The following is a 17,789-nucleotide window of genomic DNA, read 5'->3' as shown; positions in this document are numbered from 1 at the left end:
TTCAATGAATTTTTTTTTTTTTTTTTTTTGGTGACGAGGGGTTGAATCCCCCCGGGCACATGCAATACCCTGCAAACCACGTGTGTCATGTAAGACATCCTTTAGAATGACAAAAATGCAAAGACTCTCCGTGTAGAGAGTCGAACCCGAACCTCTCAATTCATTCTTAATTCTGTAACGCTTTTTGAGGACTCCCATCACTACACTACACTCAAACCACTTTGGATTTGTGTACCCATAACTTCAATGACACACTCTATTGAGTATTGATCACATATGACATAGCTAGTTGACCAAAGGGTTTAGAGGTTAGAGTTGGTTATTGGATTCTCATTAAATCAACGGAAAATTCACGTGGTACCCTCGAACTTTGCCATTTTTCACGTGGTACCCTACTTTTTAAGTTTGTGTACATGATATCCTTGAAATTTGATTTTCAAGCGCAACATGCCCTATTTATCGTTTTTAAAATTTTCAATTGAGCATAAATTATAGATCAGAAATCGGAATTGACTAAATTTTTTTTTCAAATTGATTAACTCTTCGAGATCTATAAATTGATAAAACGAAAATGGTCATTCGGAAATTTAAGATCCAAGATATGTTTGATTTTAGATTTTCGTTAAAAAAAACCTTATAAAACGTCAGTCGGCAATTTTTTTTCTCAAAATTGTAGATTATGACGAGATCATCATTTAACGAAAAAAATTAGCCGATTCTGAATTTCGATCTAGGAATTATGCGCAATTGAGTTTTTTTAAAGCGACAAAAAGGATATGTTGTGCATGAAATTCAAACATAGAGGGTATAATGTACATAAACTTAAAAAGTTGGATACCATGTGCAAAATGACAAAGTTCGAGGGTACCACGTGAATTTTCCGTTAAATCAATTGTTTAAGTTGAGTACTGGATTCTCTCATTAAATCTGTGTCATAATCTCAAACTATAATTCTTTCTTTATTTATTGCTAATCACCTCCTTATTAAAATCTAATCTTTTTAATTAAGAAAAAATACTCCATATTAAAGTTGGTTGGTGTGAGTGATAAGAGCTCTCATCTTTTAAACGAGTAGTTATGAATTCAATTCCTGACTCTTGCGAATGAAAAAACCAAACTTAGAAGGGGTCAACCCATTAAATTATCTTTAGTATTCTGAAAGAGATTACCCTAATTGTCACCGGTTGGTAAGGAATACTCCTGATAAAAAAAAAAAAATTACTCCATTATATTAGTCACAAGATCACAGTACATTTTGCAGATCAACCCACCTCCACTTCCTCCCTCTAAACCCGTTAAAAAAACTTTTTTTTTCCTCTCTGTGGATATATAGTGTGATGTAGATGTAAGCGCGTTGTATACATTATTTGGATGTATAAGTGAACATATACCAATATATGTCTGATACCGTTTTAAGATGGAAACGAGTTAAATACAGTATATTTTTATTGGTATATACGAAATTATGCAATATAGGACAAACTTTTACTAGACCCTTTTACTTTCGGGTGAAATGGTAATCAATTTTCATAGAAATTAAACAACTTAACTTAATAGAAATTTGAATTGAATCGGACTGAAATAAGAATTATTCGTAAAGAGATAAGTTGTACTGAATAATAATTAAACCGAATTTAAAACGGAAATGGTAAAATTGAAATTTAGAAAGATTAGGATCACTTTTCAGGCATCCGTTTATTTATTTATTTATGTATATTGTATATTTGGTGGCGTAACCAGTATTTATAGTTCCGTCATCACTTATTATACTACTCCGTATATGATTTTATATTTTATTGATGAGACTAATTTCCATTTTCACACAGTTCACTTCAACCAGTAGACTAGAATGAGTGAGGAAAGAGATGAAAATATTTAATTTTTATCATGAATTTATAAATTCATAAATTTATGAATTGAGTGCATTTAATGCTTCTTCAAGCATCTACTTATTTATACTACTACACTACCATCACTATATTTACTAGTGTAATTAGTAGAACTACTAGCTTTTACTTAACTTGATTTATTTATTTCAAGTTCTTGTCTTTTCACTTCATTAAATTAATTTAATTGATCTTCAACTCACTAAAATCTTTCATAATTCTTCACAAATTCTCAATTTTTATTACATTTCAATGTGATTTAGAGTATAAAACTTCAATTTTTGTTCCAAAGTTCCAATCTTTTTATCAATCTTTCATGATTCTTCACAAATTCTCAATTTTCATGACATTTTGTTGTGATTTACAGTGAAAAAGTTCAATTTTTGTTCCAAAGTTCCAAAGTTTCAATCTTTTTATCTGGGATTTTGATAGATATTCATCCTTCATCTCACTTTTGTACTGGGTTCTTTAGCTGTCAGGTTTGTCTCTTTTATCCAACATTTTATCTTTTTCTGATCACATATTTAGTGTTTTATTTACTACCTCTGTCCCAATTGTTTGTTTACCTTTTTTATTCTCGTATTTTAATCAAAGGTAAACAAATGATCGGGACAGAAAAAGTATATTTCTTGATGTATAAGCTTGTTTTTGGTTAATCTTGATTGATTTTTTGAATTTTGTGTAGTTTGTTAAATGATTAATGATTAATGGGTATCTTTTAATGGTCTGTATTAGAATTAGAGTAAAGAATTATTGCTGAATTTGTTAGTGAATTAACCAAATTTGCCATTTTTTTTTCCAAAAATGTTCTTGGGGAACTTTTTCATTTGCTTGATTAATTCTGTGTAAAGTAATTAGCTAGATCTTTCATCTTTATGGATTGCCATGACTCACACCCGATTTAAATAATGTTAAGAACAAATGAGGGTTGTCACTTGTGACCGTCACAAGCAAGACTTGCTGTTGCTTTTTTGTTCAAGCTTGTTGTATATGTTGTTAAGTTACTAATTACTATTATCTGATCACAATTACTGTTTAATTTGCAAAACTGGACTAATAAATGCTTTGATTGGATCTGTTGCCCTAATGTTATCTCCATACTTTGCTGTCCCCTTTGGTTGCTTTTTTCAATACTACTCCGTACTTTGCTATAAATTACGGTGTAGTTTTGATCACGATTATAAAGGCGTTTGTGTTTCCGTGTAATTAGATATTCATTTCCTTTCAAAGACAGTCTCAATGTCAATTTGAGTCCACTAGTCCACTATGCAGCACTACTCGTACTATAGTTAAGCTAACCGACATCTGCAACTTGTTATGAATTACGAGTAGTGCAAGATAGTGTACTCAAAGTTTATACTGAGTTTTTATCTGGTTTTATTGAAATCTAAAAGCTGCCATTGTAGGATTCTTTCCCCATATAAAAAATGTCAAGGCCTCTGCATAGAGGCGTATCTGGGGAGCAGCGGCGTTTTTCTGTTAGTAGTCATGGTTCTTGGGATTCAGATGACTCACAAATGAAAGTCAAAACAGTAAAGGAGGATGACCATGGTTCTCGTTCTTCGACAGATAATGGCTATCTAACGCAATTTCGATTATCATCTGATAATGTCTCATCAAAGTTGGGTGTGAATGAAAATGGCTTTGCCAGTCCAAGAAGTCGGCACAAGTTAGCAATGGCTCTCCTTAAGACCAGTCTAGTACTCATAGTGATTCTTGCTTTGGTTGTGTCCTTTTGGTGGACAATTTCGATAACAACATCATCTAGAGGCCATATATACCATACTTACAGGAGACTACAAGAGCAGCTTGTGTTAGACCTTACGGCTATCAGCGATCTTTCTCAGGGACCCTCAAAGATGGCAGAATTAGACTTTTGTTCTGAGGAGTTCGAGAACTTTGTCCCGTGTTATAATGTTTCTAAAAGTCACGAGTATGATCGTCAGTGTGAGCGAATCCTGAAGCAGAGTTGCTTGATTTCACCTCCTCAGCATTATAGGATTCCACTTAGATGGCCTACTGGAAGAGATGTCATTTGGGTTGCAAATGTCAAAATTAGTGCTCAAGAGGTACTTTCTTCTGGAAGCTTGACCAAAAGGTGAGTCCGTAAGGCGTAAACTATGTGAATTTGAAAGTGGCATTATTTGGTTTCGCAATGTAGTGTACTCGTATATGTTAATTAATTGCTCTCTGACTCTGAATGCAGGATGATGATGTTGGATGATGAACAGATCTCCTTTCGCTCTGATTCTATGACATCCGATAGCATCGAGGACTACTCTCATCAAGTTGCAGAAATGATTGGGTTAAGAAGTTCTTCAAATTTCGTTCAGTCGGGGGTATGTTGTATTATTCTTTTCATTGACCCCTTTCATCGGCCTTTTTTTTATAACAAAACAATGATCAAGAAACATCATTCTTTTGTGCAGGTACGAAATATTCTGGACATAGAATGCGGTTTTGGTACCTTTGGTGCACATCTCTTCAAAAACCAGTTACTTACAATGTGCGTTGCACCCTATGAAGCTTCAGGAAGCCAAGTACAGCTCACACTTGAAAGAGGTCTTCCAGCCATGATTGGGTCCTTTAGTAAAAATCAGTTGCCATTTCCATCGCTTTCTTATGATATGGTTCACTGTGCTCGATGTGCCATTGACTGGGATCTCAAAGGTATGTTAAGAGAAACTCTGAATTTTGTAATGTTGAAATGTCTGGACTCCTAAATGTCTGATTTGGCGAGGAAGCGTGGTGACTGTCTTCTCAACTTTATGGGGTTTCTTGCTTCTCTGTCAACAAAATTATGGGTCGATAATATGACGAGACCAGTTCTACGTAGAGGACTGGCATAGAATAAACTCAATTTGAATTTGTTATTGTTTGTGACTTTGTGTTCTCTGCAACTAAAGATTGAACCTGCGTACCAGACTACCAGGTGGGTATTGTATAGACGGTCTCATACGTGAGACCAATCCTAGCGTCAACAACAACATACCCCAGGCTTCCGCAAATTGCGGGGTGGGGGTGGGGGTGGGAGGGGGGGTGGGGGTCGGGCGTACACAGCCTTACCCTTGTGTTAGCAACACAACGAGGCTGTATAATCGATTCCTTTCCTATGTGACATCATCCCATATAGGTTTGGTAGTTTTCTTGCCTAGCGAGTTCTAAGCCTTGCAAATAGTTGGGACAACAAAGTTTTATGATGCAATTATCGAATTTAGGAGGTCAAAATGAGTTGATGTTGAACCGACATTTCTTGCAGATGGCTTGTACTTAGTTGAGGTTGATAGAGTCTTAAGACCAAGTGGATATTTTGTTTGGACTTCACCTATTACCAATGCCCGTAATAAAGCTAATCAGAAGAAATGGAACCTTATCCATAGTTTTGCTGAGAACCTTTGTTGGGAATTGCTATCGCAACAGGATGAAACAGTTGTGTGGAAGAAGACTGCTAAACGAGGTTGCTATTTCTCGAGGTTAGATTTTTCATCTAGTTTGTTTTTGTACGATTGACATTGCTTCACAATTTGTGGGTAAGTAATAGCTGTTGACCTACCTCTAATTTCAGGAAATCTGGGACCGTCCCTGCTGTATGCAGCAAAGGTCAGGATATTGAATCTCCATATTATCGACCCCTCCAAACATGCATAGCAGGGACCCACAGCCGCCGCTGGCTTCCTATTGAGGAACGGTCAACTTGGCCTTCTCGAGCGAATTTGAATCAGAAGGAGCTTCGGCCTCATGGTAGGTTTATGGTTGTGTGTTGTGTCTGCATCGCCTTTATGGTTGTGTGCTTGTGTCGGCTGAAATCTGCTAAGCTAGCTGGGAGAATTATCGGTGCATCGTTGTCTTTCCAATGTGGACTGTAGTTGACAAGTTCATTTGATTGTCCAGGACTGCATGCTGACGACTTGGTTGAGGATAGTGCGGTTTGGAAATCTGCGATCCGTGATTATTGGTCTCTGCTCTCGCCTATAATTTTCTCAGACCATCCAAAAAGACCCGGAGATGAGGATCCCTCTCCTCCTTTCAACATGCTCAGAAATGTCCTAGACATGAATGCTCGGTTTGGTGGTTTTAATTCCGCTTTAGTGGATACTAAGAAGTCTGTCTGGGTCATGAATGTTGTATCAACAAGCGGGCCCAACTACCTTCCCTTGATTCTAGACAGGGGATTTGTTGGTGTATTGCATGATTGGTAAGCATACAAAACTCTTATGTCAAACTCACCATGACTCGGTTTTTGAAAAATGTGGATACGGGGATTTGTATACTGAACAGCAGTTCTTTTGAAATGTCTGAAATATTTAGAAATTGAAAGTTGTTTGAGAGACGATGCTTATATTTCTCAAAAATTATCCCGTAATTTCAGATTCATTGGCATCCTTTTATTTGAGATTTCGTGTGTTTCTTTGCGTTTGATGAAAATGCCCGTGAATTACTGTTTGTAGGTGTGAAGCATTTCCAACCTACCCTCGAACATATGATTTGGTGCATGCTGATGGTCTCCTCACCTTGGAAAGCAGTCGCCAGCGCAGCTGTACCACTTTCGACATACTCATTGAGATAGACCGTGTGCTTCGACCAGAGGTACTTAGATAGCTATCTATTGCAGATGAAAGTTCCTGTATTTGCGATCAATTAAAATAGCTATATGCCATATTTCCGTAGACCATGAATTTCAGCTACTGTCTTATGTGATGGTCTTATCGGATGAAACTGGCCCAAAAATAGCGTAACCTGGAAAAATACTTTTATTTACATAGCATCCAATTTTGACAACCTTTTACGAATATTATAATTATAACAAATTTATAATAGTCGAAATTCTTTTCAACAATTTGTGAAGAATTGTGCTAACAATTGGCTTCTGTTTGCACAGGGATGGGTAATTTTCCGAGACACAGCATCTCTGATCGAGTCCACTAGACCTCTCATTGCACGCCTGAGATGGGAGTCCCGAGTTATTGACCTTGAGACTAACAACGACGAGAAACTCCTTGTTTGTCAGAAACCTTTCTTCAAGAAACATGCCAAGTAATTTACAATCCCTACATCATTCATCAGTGGTTCCTGTGATTATATATTTATCGATATACAAAGACGTCAAACGTCACATAGAAACAAGAAACAAGTTCGGCACACAAGATATATTAGAGTTGAAGCCAGCCACAACGCCTATGGAGCCTAAGGCAAACATAGGGCCCCTGCAACGACGTAAGTCAGACACAGGGAAATTGATCATCGAATATAAGTTGAAATTTATTTAAGTTATACGCCTGCATTTCGACAGTACTGCTGTTAATGATATCACTAGAGCCGCGCTCAGTTGCAGTATAGTCCTTCCGCGTCCTCAAGGACCTCAACTATTCTTTTGTAGAAAGATTGATTCATTATAACTTAAAAGCTGTTACAAATTTGAATACCCTTCTGAATGATATATTTTCTAGCTGTGAGACTCGATCTATACAACACCGATGATGGTAAGATTTATATCGAGTGCTTGAATTGTGATATTTATGGTGAGTCTTAGCAGTATGAATTCTGTGCTCTGATCCGAGGAGACTTAGCAGCAGCTCCAGATGTTACGGAGTTTTTCTGTATACCAGAAGTGAGATATACGAGGCTAGTACAATGATTCTTGTATGAGACGGTTTTATATATGCATTTAATTTTCATGTTTCGATCCTTGTGCTCTCGAAGGTTGTAAGCTAATGATATTTTCGGTTCCTAAAGGCAAATTAATTATCAAAGCAAAATAAAAATAAATAAATAAAGCCATACTGTACTAAACACTAAACCTGTCAAACATGTCCGACGTGTTGAGTCGGATTTTTGAATTTTTGGGTTGCGTCAAATTTTGACAGGTCTACTTAGACCATCCCCAAGCAGTGGTCACACTAATTAGGTCACGACCCGATTTTACTCTTAATCCCACCTTATTAACCTTGACCCATTTTCACCCTCCTGCCGGAAGGTCGCGACCTAGGTCATCAACCATATCATTTACCACTTCACAACCTTCTCAATCATACCCCACTATCATATTATATACTTTTATTTATTATTTTTTTATTGTTCAACCAATAAAAAGTATCCACCTTGAAGGTCACCAATGTGGTCAATTTGCTCAACAAAGGTCACAAATTGACCTTTTAATGTAAAAGGTCACCAATTAACCATCAAAGGTCACCAATTATACTTGCTTAATTATGTCATTAGCATGACCAAGCAAGGTCATGACCTACCAATCGACCTTGCTTGGGCATGGTCTTAACACCGAACAACTATACAAAAGGTAACCACAAATTATTACTTGTGATGTCACAAGTCATAACTCATAGGTTTGTGACCGTTACAAGCAAGACGCAAGACTTATATTTGAAAACCGCAAAAAAGTTGAAAAAAAGATATTGAAGATAATTGTGCAGGGAAGGGACTGCACAGAGAGTACATGAGACAAAACTTACACCAATTAAGCAAAAACTGACTGTTTACTGTACTGAGCGTTTCCTGTCATTTCAAGTAACTATTCCTTTTTCTGCAGAAACTAACCTCCCATCATTTTCATTAACTCACTACACTCTCCTTCCTTACAAACATTTATTAACCAATTAAATTCTTTCAAAGTTCAAACACAGGAGTAATATTTATTGAGTCGGTCTTGTTCAGGACCGTCTTAAATTAAAAGACTTCTTACAACCGTCCTTTTATTTTAGACTCTTTTAAATCGGTTGTGTCTTTATGAATTATGAGTACCGTCTTAACTTAGGACCGTCTTGACCAAGACTTTGTGATACTTATCCATCTGCTCTCCATATTTACTTTCTTAGTTTCTTACCCACTAAATTATTACTGTCTCTTCATTTATTCTCAGTAAATGTTAAGAGTCTTTCCAATGCTCCAAGATTTCAGGTAAGAAAATATTCAAAATTACTGACATCATTTTTCTTGTTTATTTTAATTACTATGAAAGTTTTTTTCTTTTGTCTTGCTGATAAATTTTACTGCATATTAATTGTCTGAGTAATGCTGTTTCTCATGATTTTTCTCATAATTTGTTCAAGTACAGTGAAATTTAGCTGATTATTTGCTAATTTTTGTAGTTGTTCACCAAAAGATCTAATCTTTGATAGCAAAATTAGGTTACCATACCTTAGTAACACCTACTAGTTCCGTCCCGGTTATTTCTTTACTTTTTCTGTAATTCGGGTTCTCAGTTATTTCTTTACGTTTCCATTTTATGTTAAGTTAATTAAGTGTTGATGTGTAAATTGTTTTTCTTTTTTATATCTTGTAAAGTATATAATTCCGTCTTTATGCCAAAAATAAACGTAAAGAAATCGTCTTTATGTTGCTGGTAATGAAGTTTCCCAATTTTTCTAGGAACTTTTGTTTGATTTAAGGCAAAACTAGAAATGAAAAGGGAGAAGTTAGAGTTTGTGCCAGTAGGAAAAAGGACTAGGCTGCAATGTCGTTTAAGGGAGAAGGAGTTAAATGAAAGAAACAAGAGGGTTCGGTTAGCTGCTCGGAGTAAGCATAGGAAGGTATATGCTAAGGAAAACATTCTTGATAGTGAGGATGATAGTGACGGAGAGGATGTTAAAGTCGTAGATGAGGCTGAGTACTTGAGACATCTGTTTCTCCTTGAATATAGGGATAGTTCTCCAGATGTGGCTGTGGTGGTGTTTGAGGAAAATATCGATAATTCAGCCCATTTAGTAGGGGAGAGATCGAACCCATTAAGAATTGGGTTTGACGACAATGAGAATGATAAAGATAATGAAGACGGTTTTGAAGGTTGTTCTGCGCTTATGGAAGTGGAGGACATTCAGTTTTCGGGAATGAAACCTGGTTCTGAAGGTACTGGTGGTGTTGGTGATGGCGGTCAGTCTTCTGAAATGCATCAGGGTTTTGAAGGTGGTGGTGGTGGTGATGTTATGCCTATGCAATCTGTTTCAGAGGATGATACACATTCAGTTGCATCTTTGGATGATGATGATGATCGTAGGTTAAGTGATGAAGACTTTGAAGTGGACGAGGCTGAAATACGTAATATCTTTAGTCCCGAGTACTCTAGTGCTGAGGATGGCGAGTGTGGAAAGAAGACTCGGAAGAGTAATCATAATAATGGAGGAGGAGAGCAAGAAGTGGTTCCTGTCATTGTTAGTGATGCTGACCGTGGTATTGTTGATGAACATGTCGATAATGCTGACCATGGTATCGTCATTGTTAGTGATGCTGACCATGGTACTGTTGATGAACATGTCGATAATGCTGACCATGGTATTGTTGATGAACATGTCGATAATGGTGACCATGTTGACAATGGTATTGTGGATAACCGTCTAGAGAAGAATTTTGATGAGGAGATCCAAAGGAGACTCGATGACAGTGAGATGGATGTGCAATTGGTTTTCAAGAGTGGCGAGTATGGTAGCAACATCAACCAAAGTGAGTCGGAGTCATCCAAGAGTAGTAATATGGGAAGAGAACCTGAGAATAACAATATGGGAGGAAAAGAGCCTGAGCCTGAGCCTGAGCCTGAGCCTGAGCCTGAGCCTGAGCCTGAGCCTGAGCCTGAGCCTGAGCCTGAGCCCAAGAATAAAATACTGTGCATGTTGCCAAAGAAAAGCAATGAGGCGATAAATTCAGTATGGAAGTCGCCGGAGAAAAGCAATGAGGCAAGAAGTTCGTCACCAAGGAAAAGCAATGAGGCAAAAAATACTACCCTCAAAATAAAGAAGCGAAACAGGAAGTTAAAACTCAATGAAGCTGAAAGTATAATGCTGAACACAATACTAGAAAACAGAAATGCAGGACTGATTTCCTGTATTCATTCCGCGCCTGTCAGTGAGAAAACTCAGAAAAGCATGAATCTTCCGCTGAAGTTTAGGTTTGGAGGTCAAAATACACCTCCTGAAGACTGTGAAGAGGATCAAGATACAGAAAATCTCTTCCGGGATCTTGAATTTGCCCTCCGAACCTGTGATATTGGTGCTCAGACTTCTTTTGAGGTAAGATTACTTATCATCAAGGAGGTTCTATACTTCTATCATCGATATATCTTTAACAAACTGACTGCATGATAATTTGCAGGGTGAACATGGTCATGTTAATCCTTGTGATAGCGCAGTTGAGTGCCAAAAACTCTGCCATGAAGGCAAGCACTATTTAATTCATGATGAAGAAATCGGAATCAGGTGCAAATACTGCTCATTAGTGAAGCTTGAGATAAGACATGTCACACCAGCATTTGTAAGTCTCATTCGTATTTGATAGATTGAAATCTTTGAAATAGATTCCGTTTTGACAAAGATCCTTGTTTTGCATGTGAAGAACAAGAATCCATTTGGGAGAGATCGAAGAAGGAACATTGGGCAGTTTCCTTCTGACAATGCCAATGCTCTTACTGGGTCTCATCTTCCTGACTGCAACGACGATCCTGCAAATTCTGAATCAAATGGCATTCAGGGAACTGTATGGGAACTCATCCCTGGTATACTAGAGACGTTATACCCTCACCAGCAAGAAGGCTTTGAGTTCATGTGGAGGAACATTGAAGGAGGAATAAAGCTCGACAAACTTGGTAATCCGAACAAATTTGGTTCGGGAGGATGTATCATATGTCACGCTCCAGGGACGGGAAAAACCCGCCTGGCAATCACCTTCCTGCTATCTTTCATCAGGAAGTACCCGATGTCAAAGCCTGTTATAATTGCTCCTAAAAGCATGCTCCTTACATGGGAAGAAGAGTTTGCTAGATGGAATATTGATGTTCCATTTATTAACATAAACAAACCTGAACTTTCTGGGAATGAGGACCTTGAGGTTCTCAAACATGCTGAAAATGTCAAGCACCAGAAATCGACCATTCGGATAGCAAAGCTGTATACTTGGGCAATGGGGAAGGGTATTTTGGGGATTAGCTATACCCTATTTGAGAAACTTGCTGGTGATAGGAAAGGTGTTGATAAGCAGGTTAGGCGAACTCTTCTCGAGCAGCCGGGTATTTTGGTTTTAGACGAAGGGCATACACCGAGGAATGATCAGAGTAACATCTGGAATGTGTTGAATGATGTCCAAACCAGGCGCAGGATTATTCTTTCGGGAACACCTTTTCAGAACAACTTTGAGGAGCTTATTAATACTGTTTCTTTGGTTAGAGAAGAATTTGAGAATCCTTTCTTACCAGGAAAGCGTATGAAATATGCCAGGAACTCGACTGCAAGAAGAGGTTTAATGAACTGCAATGTAGACAATGAAAGAAGAATTGCTATGTTGAAGAATAGGATGAAACCCTTTCTCCATGTTCACAAGGGGGAGATCTTGAAGAAGACGCTTCGCGGGTTATTTCATTCAGTTCTCCTATTAAAGCCATCTGATTTGCAGAAAAACTGTTTTCAGCAGTTAAGCGCGTTGAAAAATGGCCTTAAATTGGATCATTTGGTCTCTATCGCCTCAGTGCACCCTTCGCTTTTGCACTCGTGTGATCAGATTCCCGATTCTCTCAAAGTTTTACTGAAATGTCACAGAAGAAACATTGATGCTGGAGTTAAGATAAGATTTCTGTTTGATCTCATCAATTTAGCTCAAGGAGAGAAAATTCTTGTTTTCAGCCAATTTCTGCCGCCCTTAGAACTCATCAAAAGTTTGTTAAAATTGCGGTACCATTGGGCAGAGGAGAAGGAATTACTTTACATGGATGGGAAACAAGATGTGAGGCAAAGACAAGCCTTTATACGACATTTCAATAACCCGAAAAGTGAAGCCAGGGTTCTACTTGCTTCCACAAAAGCATGTTGTGAGGGAATTCATCTAGTCGGGGCGTCAAGGGTGGTTTTGCTTGATGTGGTCTGGAACCCATCTGTAGAAAGGCAAGCCATAAGCCGGGCTTATAGGCTCGGACAGAAAAAAGACGTCTTTGTGTATCACCTGATAACCGCAGGAACACAAGAAGAAGAGAAGTATTACTGGCAGGTGACCAAAGACCGGGTTTCAGAAAAGGTGTTTTCTTCCGAAATAGAAAGCAAGCAGAATGTGGAGATGATACCGCAGGTTTCTGAGGATCGCATTCTGGAAGAGATGATCCAGAATGAGAAAATTAGGAACATGTTTGTGAAAATTATCTATCAACCTAAAGCTGATGAATTGATAGAGAGTTTTGGTCCTGTCAATCTGTAGCCACTGTCTGCATCATACTTCAGGCTATTTTGACGACCTTTCTGACTTCGAAAACTGTGCTAGTAAAAATCCCTTTTCTGATGTAGTGGTTACCATTCAATATTTTGTTTCAGATATCAGGTGTCTTGTAATATTGAATTTCCTATCTATGTACCGTGTATATATCAACTCAATGCCTCTAATGACCGTTTGCTATGAACTTTCTTAGTCTCTGGAGTCTGGACATTCTTCCCTGTTCACCTAGACCTCCGTTCTTCACTAACTTCCTACGCGTACTACATTTTTTATCGAGTAATGCACTGTTTGAAAGAAGCTCCATAAACTGTTTTCGATGTTGGTCATCGCTTAGATTGCCCTGTTTCGGGTTTGCTAACAGAAATAGAGACAGTAACGAATGGTACTCCGTATTTGACAACAAGCCAGTGAATGTTAATAGCTTGTGTAACCCTTCAGCTTCACTGATTTGTTTCCAGATAGATGTAACTCCCAAAACTGAACAAGTAGGAAGTCTTGATAATGTAAACTGAAGTGCTTAAATCCAAGTAAGTGAAGAGAACATGTCTTGTTGAAACCAATGTTACTCCGGGCACTTCACTTAACTGCCGTGTTACATGTCGACACTTTACAAATTAGTCGTATCCGACACTTCAACACATGTCAAACATGCCATTGTATCATAATTCATAAGACCAGAGTAATATAAGTTTAAACACTTGCGCTGAATTTTCAACAAAACAATTTGGTTAGATTTTACCTTCGATTTTTCACAAATGTTCGGAGAGTCAATTTTTCCAATAAAAATTCATAAAATTATTTATATTTAAAATTTAAATAGACTTCGAGCCTGTCACCCTCGAGTGGTTTACCTGGTATACGTGGTTTGCAGGTTATCTCATGGCACCAAAGGCAGCGGCTGCGGGTTCCCTCGTCACCCAAAAAAATTTAAAGATCAATTATCAATAAAAATGGTTAGTTGAGTAATTGGATTCTCATTATAGGTAACCAAACGAATTTACTAAATTCACCGAAATTCCATGAGGGAGTTTATTCCCATAAATTGGATATTCCTATGAAGTTGTAATCTAGCATCAACCAAACAATACATAATCTTCACATTTGTTGTGAAATAAAGGGAGAGATAATTATAGAGAGAAGTTAGAGAAAATATAGAGAGAGACAGAACCATCTTCTTATTTCATTATGAAGGGTATATATATACAATACAATGGGGAATGGTTTCCATAAGACAATATATTCTAGAGTATTCAGAGATATGGACATCCATATAATAATATTTCATAACACTCCCCCTTGGATGTCCATTACTGAAGAAGAAGCCTCGTTAAAAACCTTACTAGAAAAACCCTATGGGAAAAGCGCTAGAAAGGAAAACAGTACAATAATCTTCAAACACGCATAATAATAGCCGCCTCGTTAAAACCTTTCCATGGAAAATCCAGTGGGACAAAACCATGGATAAGGAAAAAGAGTACAGCGCGTGTTTACTCCCCCTGATGATTACATAACTTGATGTATTTTAAAATGATCCATGCTTTGACATTCCTTCTTGATGATCGTTGAAGTAGTAACCATTGTGGTTGATAAACTTGAATCTTCACTCCATAGAAATCCATGACAGCTTCGATATCATATTTCTTTGATAACTCACAGTCTGGATATAATCATTTCATAACAACACTTGATCATCATTTGAAATAGTAATTCCGCAATAGTGATATAGGATCTCATCAATAAACGACATAACATTATATGTCTAAAACAATTGTCATCTCAACAATTACAATGACGTGACTATAGCGTAATAATGCGCTTATAGTGCTACCTCGTTAAAAACCTTGCTAGGAAAAACCCGTTGGGACAAAAACCTAGTCAAAGGGAAAAAGAGTGTAGCCATCATTCCTTAATTCCTTGTATTAAGGAAAATCAATCTGATAATTATTGAATAAATCATCCAATTCCTTTTAGCGATTTTCTTTGCTAAACCAAATATGTATGGATTGCCATTTTTCATTGTAGACTTGACTACATTGTTTTCCAATTGTTATGGTACTTCTGGACCATAAGCTAATTTCACATGTTTAGCAAGAAGCTCATTTCAATAATTATTCTCATATGCTCAAACTTCAGGTTGAGACAATAACTTTTCAAATAAACTCTGTAGGAGTTTTGATGTTCCACTTTCGGAACTAATCACGATATCTTTCAATCGTATTGTAGAGGTTTAAATATTTCATCAAGAGTTTTCAATAACTCAAATTGATCAACCATTAACAATTGATGATCATTTATAAAGGCTCCTACAGGGAGTTATCATCAAAGGAGTACAGATCAGAATAAATTTCTCCTTTCCAACATTATCCATTCAAAATTATATTATGAAACATGTGCATGCATATGATATGAAACTAAGTTATAAATAACATATCCTAAAATAATCCAATAATAATAATGTATATAGTAAAACTAAATGCAGTGATGAATTTATTATCTATATGCACATGATGATGACTCGATAATGCAAATTGTACAGTTTCCTTTTCCAATATTTATAATTTAAATTGACTTCAAGTCAATAACTGGACATCTAGTCCATGAGCTCATTTATAATCATAGATTATATGTCGACAATCAAAATTGGACTTACTTATAAGATCCCCATTTTCTAGTCCATTAATTTCCGCGCGCAAATGCATATCGGTTCTTTAATTATATCGATATAATTTCAACATCTATGATATTGTCAGTACTGAATCAGTGATATCTGAATATATTTGGTACCATTCCTTTTCTATATAGGCCATCTATTATCATTCAGATATTTATGTCACTTCCAGGACATCCAAATTTCTTTACTCCATAGGAGTACCAACTGCCCAAACTTGCCATTTTCTTATTACTTGAAATATGTGAACCGATATGACTCTCACACTATATTTCACGTGTGCTTTATTGTTAAATTGGGCAAGAATCTCAATTTTATTACATATATTTTCTATGATTAATGTATAGCTCGCTATACCACATATAGGGCTAAACTGTCTATAATTAAATCACAGATTTTAATGTAACAAATCACAATTTGATAAGGTGATCAAACTGGCATTATAATACATCTTCATAACCAAATGAATACCATCATTTCTAATTCCATGAACCTCTATTTGATGTATTTCATATTGAAACAAACCGCTGAACTTAGGTTCAGTTGGGGATAATATACTTGTTTGTTTTTACCAGCTTTTCCTTATCATTCTCCCCCTAAGGTGGTAAATATCATAACCACCTTAAACCTTAATTTCTCATATCACCGATAAGAATTTATATGGGCATTTTTATTTGTACATTAACAAAATCTTTTGGGGAGTAACATATAATGCAGTTGGATTTTAAATGTGCTGAATTACAATGCCCTTTTCGGAGACTAACGATTCCATATAATAATCAAACTGTGATCTCCAATATTAAATATACTCAGTCTTCGTGTAATGTCTTGCCTTTAATAAATTTACACGAAAGAGTTTCAGCACTTATATTTTACATAGGATAAACTTCAGGTTTATCAAAACGGGTATAATAAGAACCCGGATGGCCTTTATTGTCACATTTGAACCATTTCATGTTAACTTTCTTAGTTGCCCACAATCCAGGGCAATCTTTCATAATATTTCCAGCCAGAAAATGATGTAACATAGGACACAATAGGTGTCTCATATATATAGGCAAGACTCATCAATGTTCCTTCAGGGAACATGACTATATTACTCTTTTGAAAGTGAGATTTTATTTCTAACAATCCATGATAATCTTGTATACTTCTGGTATACAACTTCTATTTATGTAACTTCTAGTGCAAAATAGATTATATGTAAACAAATTACTAAAACGAAAGAGTACATTATAACCAATCACCTCTATAACTCCACTTAGTACAACAAATAAGGACTTAAGCAAATCAGGCTACACAAAATACAACTTGAACATCAAATAGACACTGCATGCATGAATTACAACTAAGAGTTCACCCATATTCACTAACTTAAAACCAATACAAGTTTTCTCCCCCTGCAACTTCGTTCTTTTGCTGCGTAATTATGATTTCAATTTTCAAGCACTAACTCTAGCATGGATAGATAAAATTTAATAAGCAACAAACAAAGCAATACATGGAATAATAAAAAGCCGCACATAATCAACGAATTAAGTGCCAAATAGCACAAACAATCAACCAATATCATATACGTATGCAAACAAGTAATTATATAATCAAAAGTAAGCAATAATCAAGGGATGGTTATCATGCTTGTCTATTTATTAGTACTACTGCCACAAACATGCATACTGACATAATTCACATAAACATGCATAACATGCAATGGTTATAAAATTTAATCTCTAGTATTGAAGATTCACACATGAAACTCCTGACAATATTCTAAATTATAGCATGAGTGACCCCTAAACTTGTATTACGTCAATGACGATTATTCGTGTAGATGACTCAAATATTGTCAATATACTAGGCAAAACTAAAGCTACCCTTATTCATACAATTTATTCAAGTTGTCGTGTGCCAATTAGTACTTATTTTACATTGTGTTTACTACACGGTCATAATTAAATCAACAATTTAAATTGATAAAACGTAAATTCACTATATGAAAGTCGAAATATGTAAACACGGTGAATTTCTAGTCACAATAG

General features: G+C 36.5%; 2 protein-coding genes across 2 annotated transcripts; both read left to right on the top strand.

Moving 5' to 3' along the window:
- The first annotated feature begins 1,814 nt into the window (after positions 1-1,814).
- On the top strand, positions 1,815-7,567 carry LOC141585878 (putative pectin methyltransferase QUA2). The gene is made up of 9 exons (XM_074406946.1): positions 1,815-2,365; positions 3,293-3,984; positions 4,093-4,225; positions 4,316-4,556; positions 5,146-5,359; positions 5,452-5,627; positions 5,778-6,081; positions 6,335-6,473; positions 6,766-7,567. Exons 2-9 carry the CDS (start codon positions 3,314-3,316, stop codon positions 6,922-6,924), a joined length of 2,037 nt encoding a protein of 678 aa, XP_074263047.1. The 5' UTR covers positions 1,815-2,365; positions 3,293-3,313; the 3' UTR covers positions 6,925-7,567.
- An 873-nt stretch (positions 7,568-8,440) lies between these two features.
- LOC141585877 (SNF2 domain-containing protein CLASSY 4-like) lies at positions 8,441-13,257 on the top strand. The gene is made up of 4 exons (XM_074406945.1): positions 8,441-8,798; positions 9,290-10,900; positions 10,983-11,141; positions 11,223-13,257. The coding sequence occupies exons 2-4, from the start codon at positions 9,302-9,304 to the stop codon at positions 13,065-13,067; spliced, it is 3,603 nt and encodes a 1,200-aa protein (XP_074263046.1). The 5' UTR covers positions 8,441-8,798; positions 9,290-9,301; the 3' UTR covers positions 13,068-13,257.
- The last annotated feature ends 4,532 nt before the right edge of the window (positions 13,258-17,789 follow it).

This window comes from Silene latifolia, chromosome 6 (assembly GCF_048544455.1).
Source record: "Silene latifolia isolate original U9 population chromosome 6, ASM4854445v1, whole genome shotgun sequence".
Classification (NCBI taxonomy): Eukaryota; Viridiplantae; Streptophyta; class Magnoliopsida; order Caryophyllales; family Caryophyllaceae; genus Silene; species Silene latifolia.
Note: the sequence above shows the minus strand (reverse complement) of the source record. Positions and strands in the feature narration are given on the sequence as shown.

What these genes read in the sequence shown, in the direction of transcription:
- LOC141585878 (XM_074406946.1), top strand. Translation starts at nt 3,314, where the DNA reads ATGTCAAGGCCTCTGCATAGAGGCGTATCTGGGGAGCAGCGGCGTTTT. An exon ending in CATTGACTGGGATCTCAAAG is followed by an intron (nt 4,557 to 5,145) that starts GTATGTTAAGAG and finishes CATTTCTTGCAG; the next exon opens with ATGGCTTGTACTTAGTTGAG. An exon ending in CGAGGTTGCTATTTCTCGAG is followed by an intron (nt 5,360 to 5,451) that starts GTTAGATTTTTC and finishes CTCTAATTTCAG; the next exon opens with GAAATCTGGGACCGTCCCTG.
- LOC141585877 (XM_074406945.1), top strand. Translation starts at nt 9,302, where the DNA reads ATGAAAAGGGAGAAGTTAGAGTTTGTGCCAGTAGGAAAAAGGACTAGG. An exon ending in GTGCTCAGACTTCTTTTGAG is followed by an intron (nt 10,901 to 10,982) that starts GTAAGATTACTT and finishes GATAATTTGCAG; the next exon opens with GGTGAACATGGTCATGTTAA. An exon ending in GACATGTCACACCAGCATTT is followed by an intron (nt 11,142 to 11,222) that starts GTAAGTCTCATT and finishes TTGCATGTGAAG; the next exon opens with AACAAGAATCCATTTGGGAG.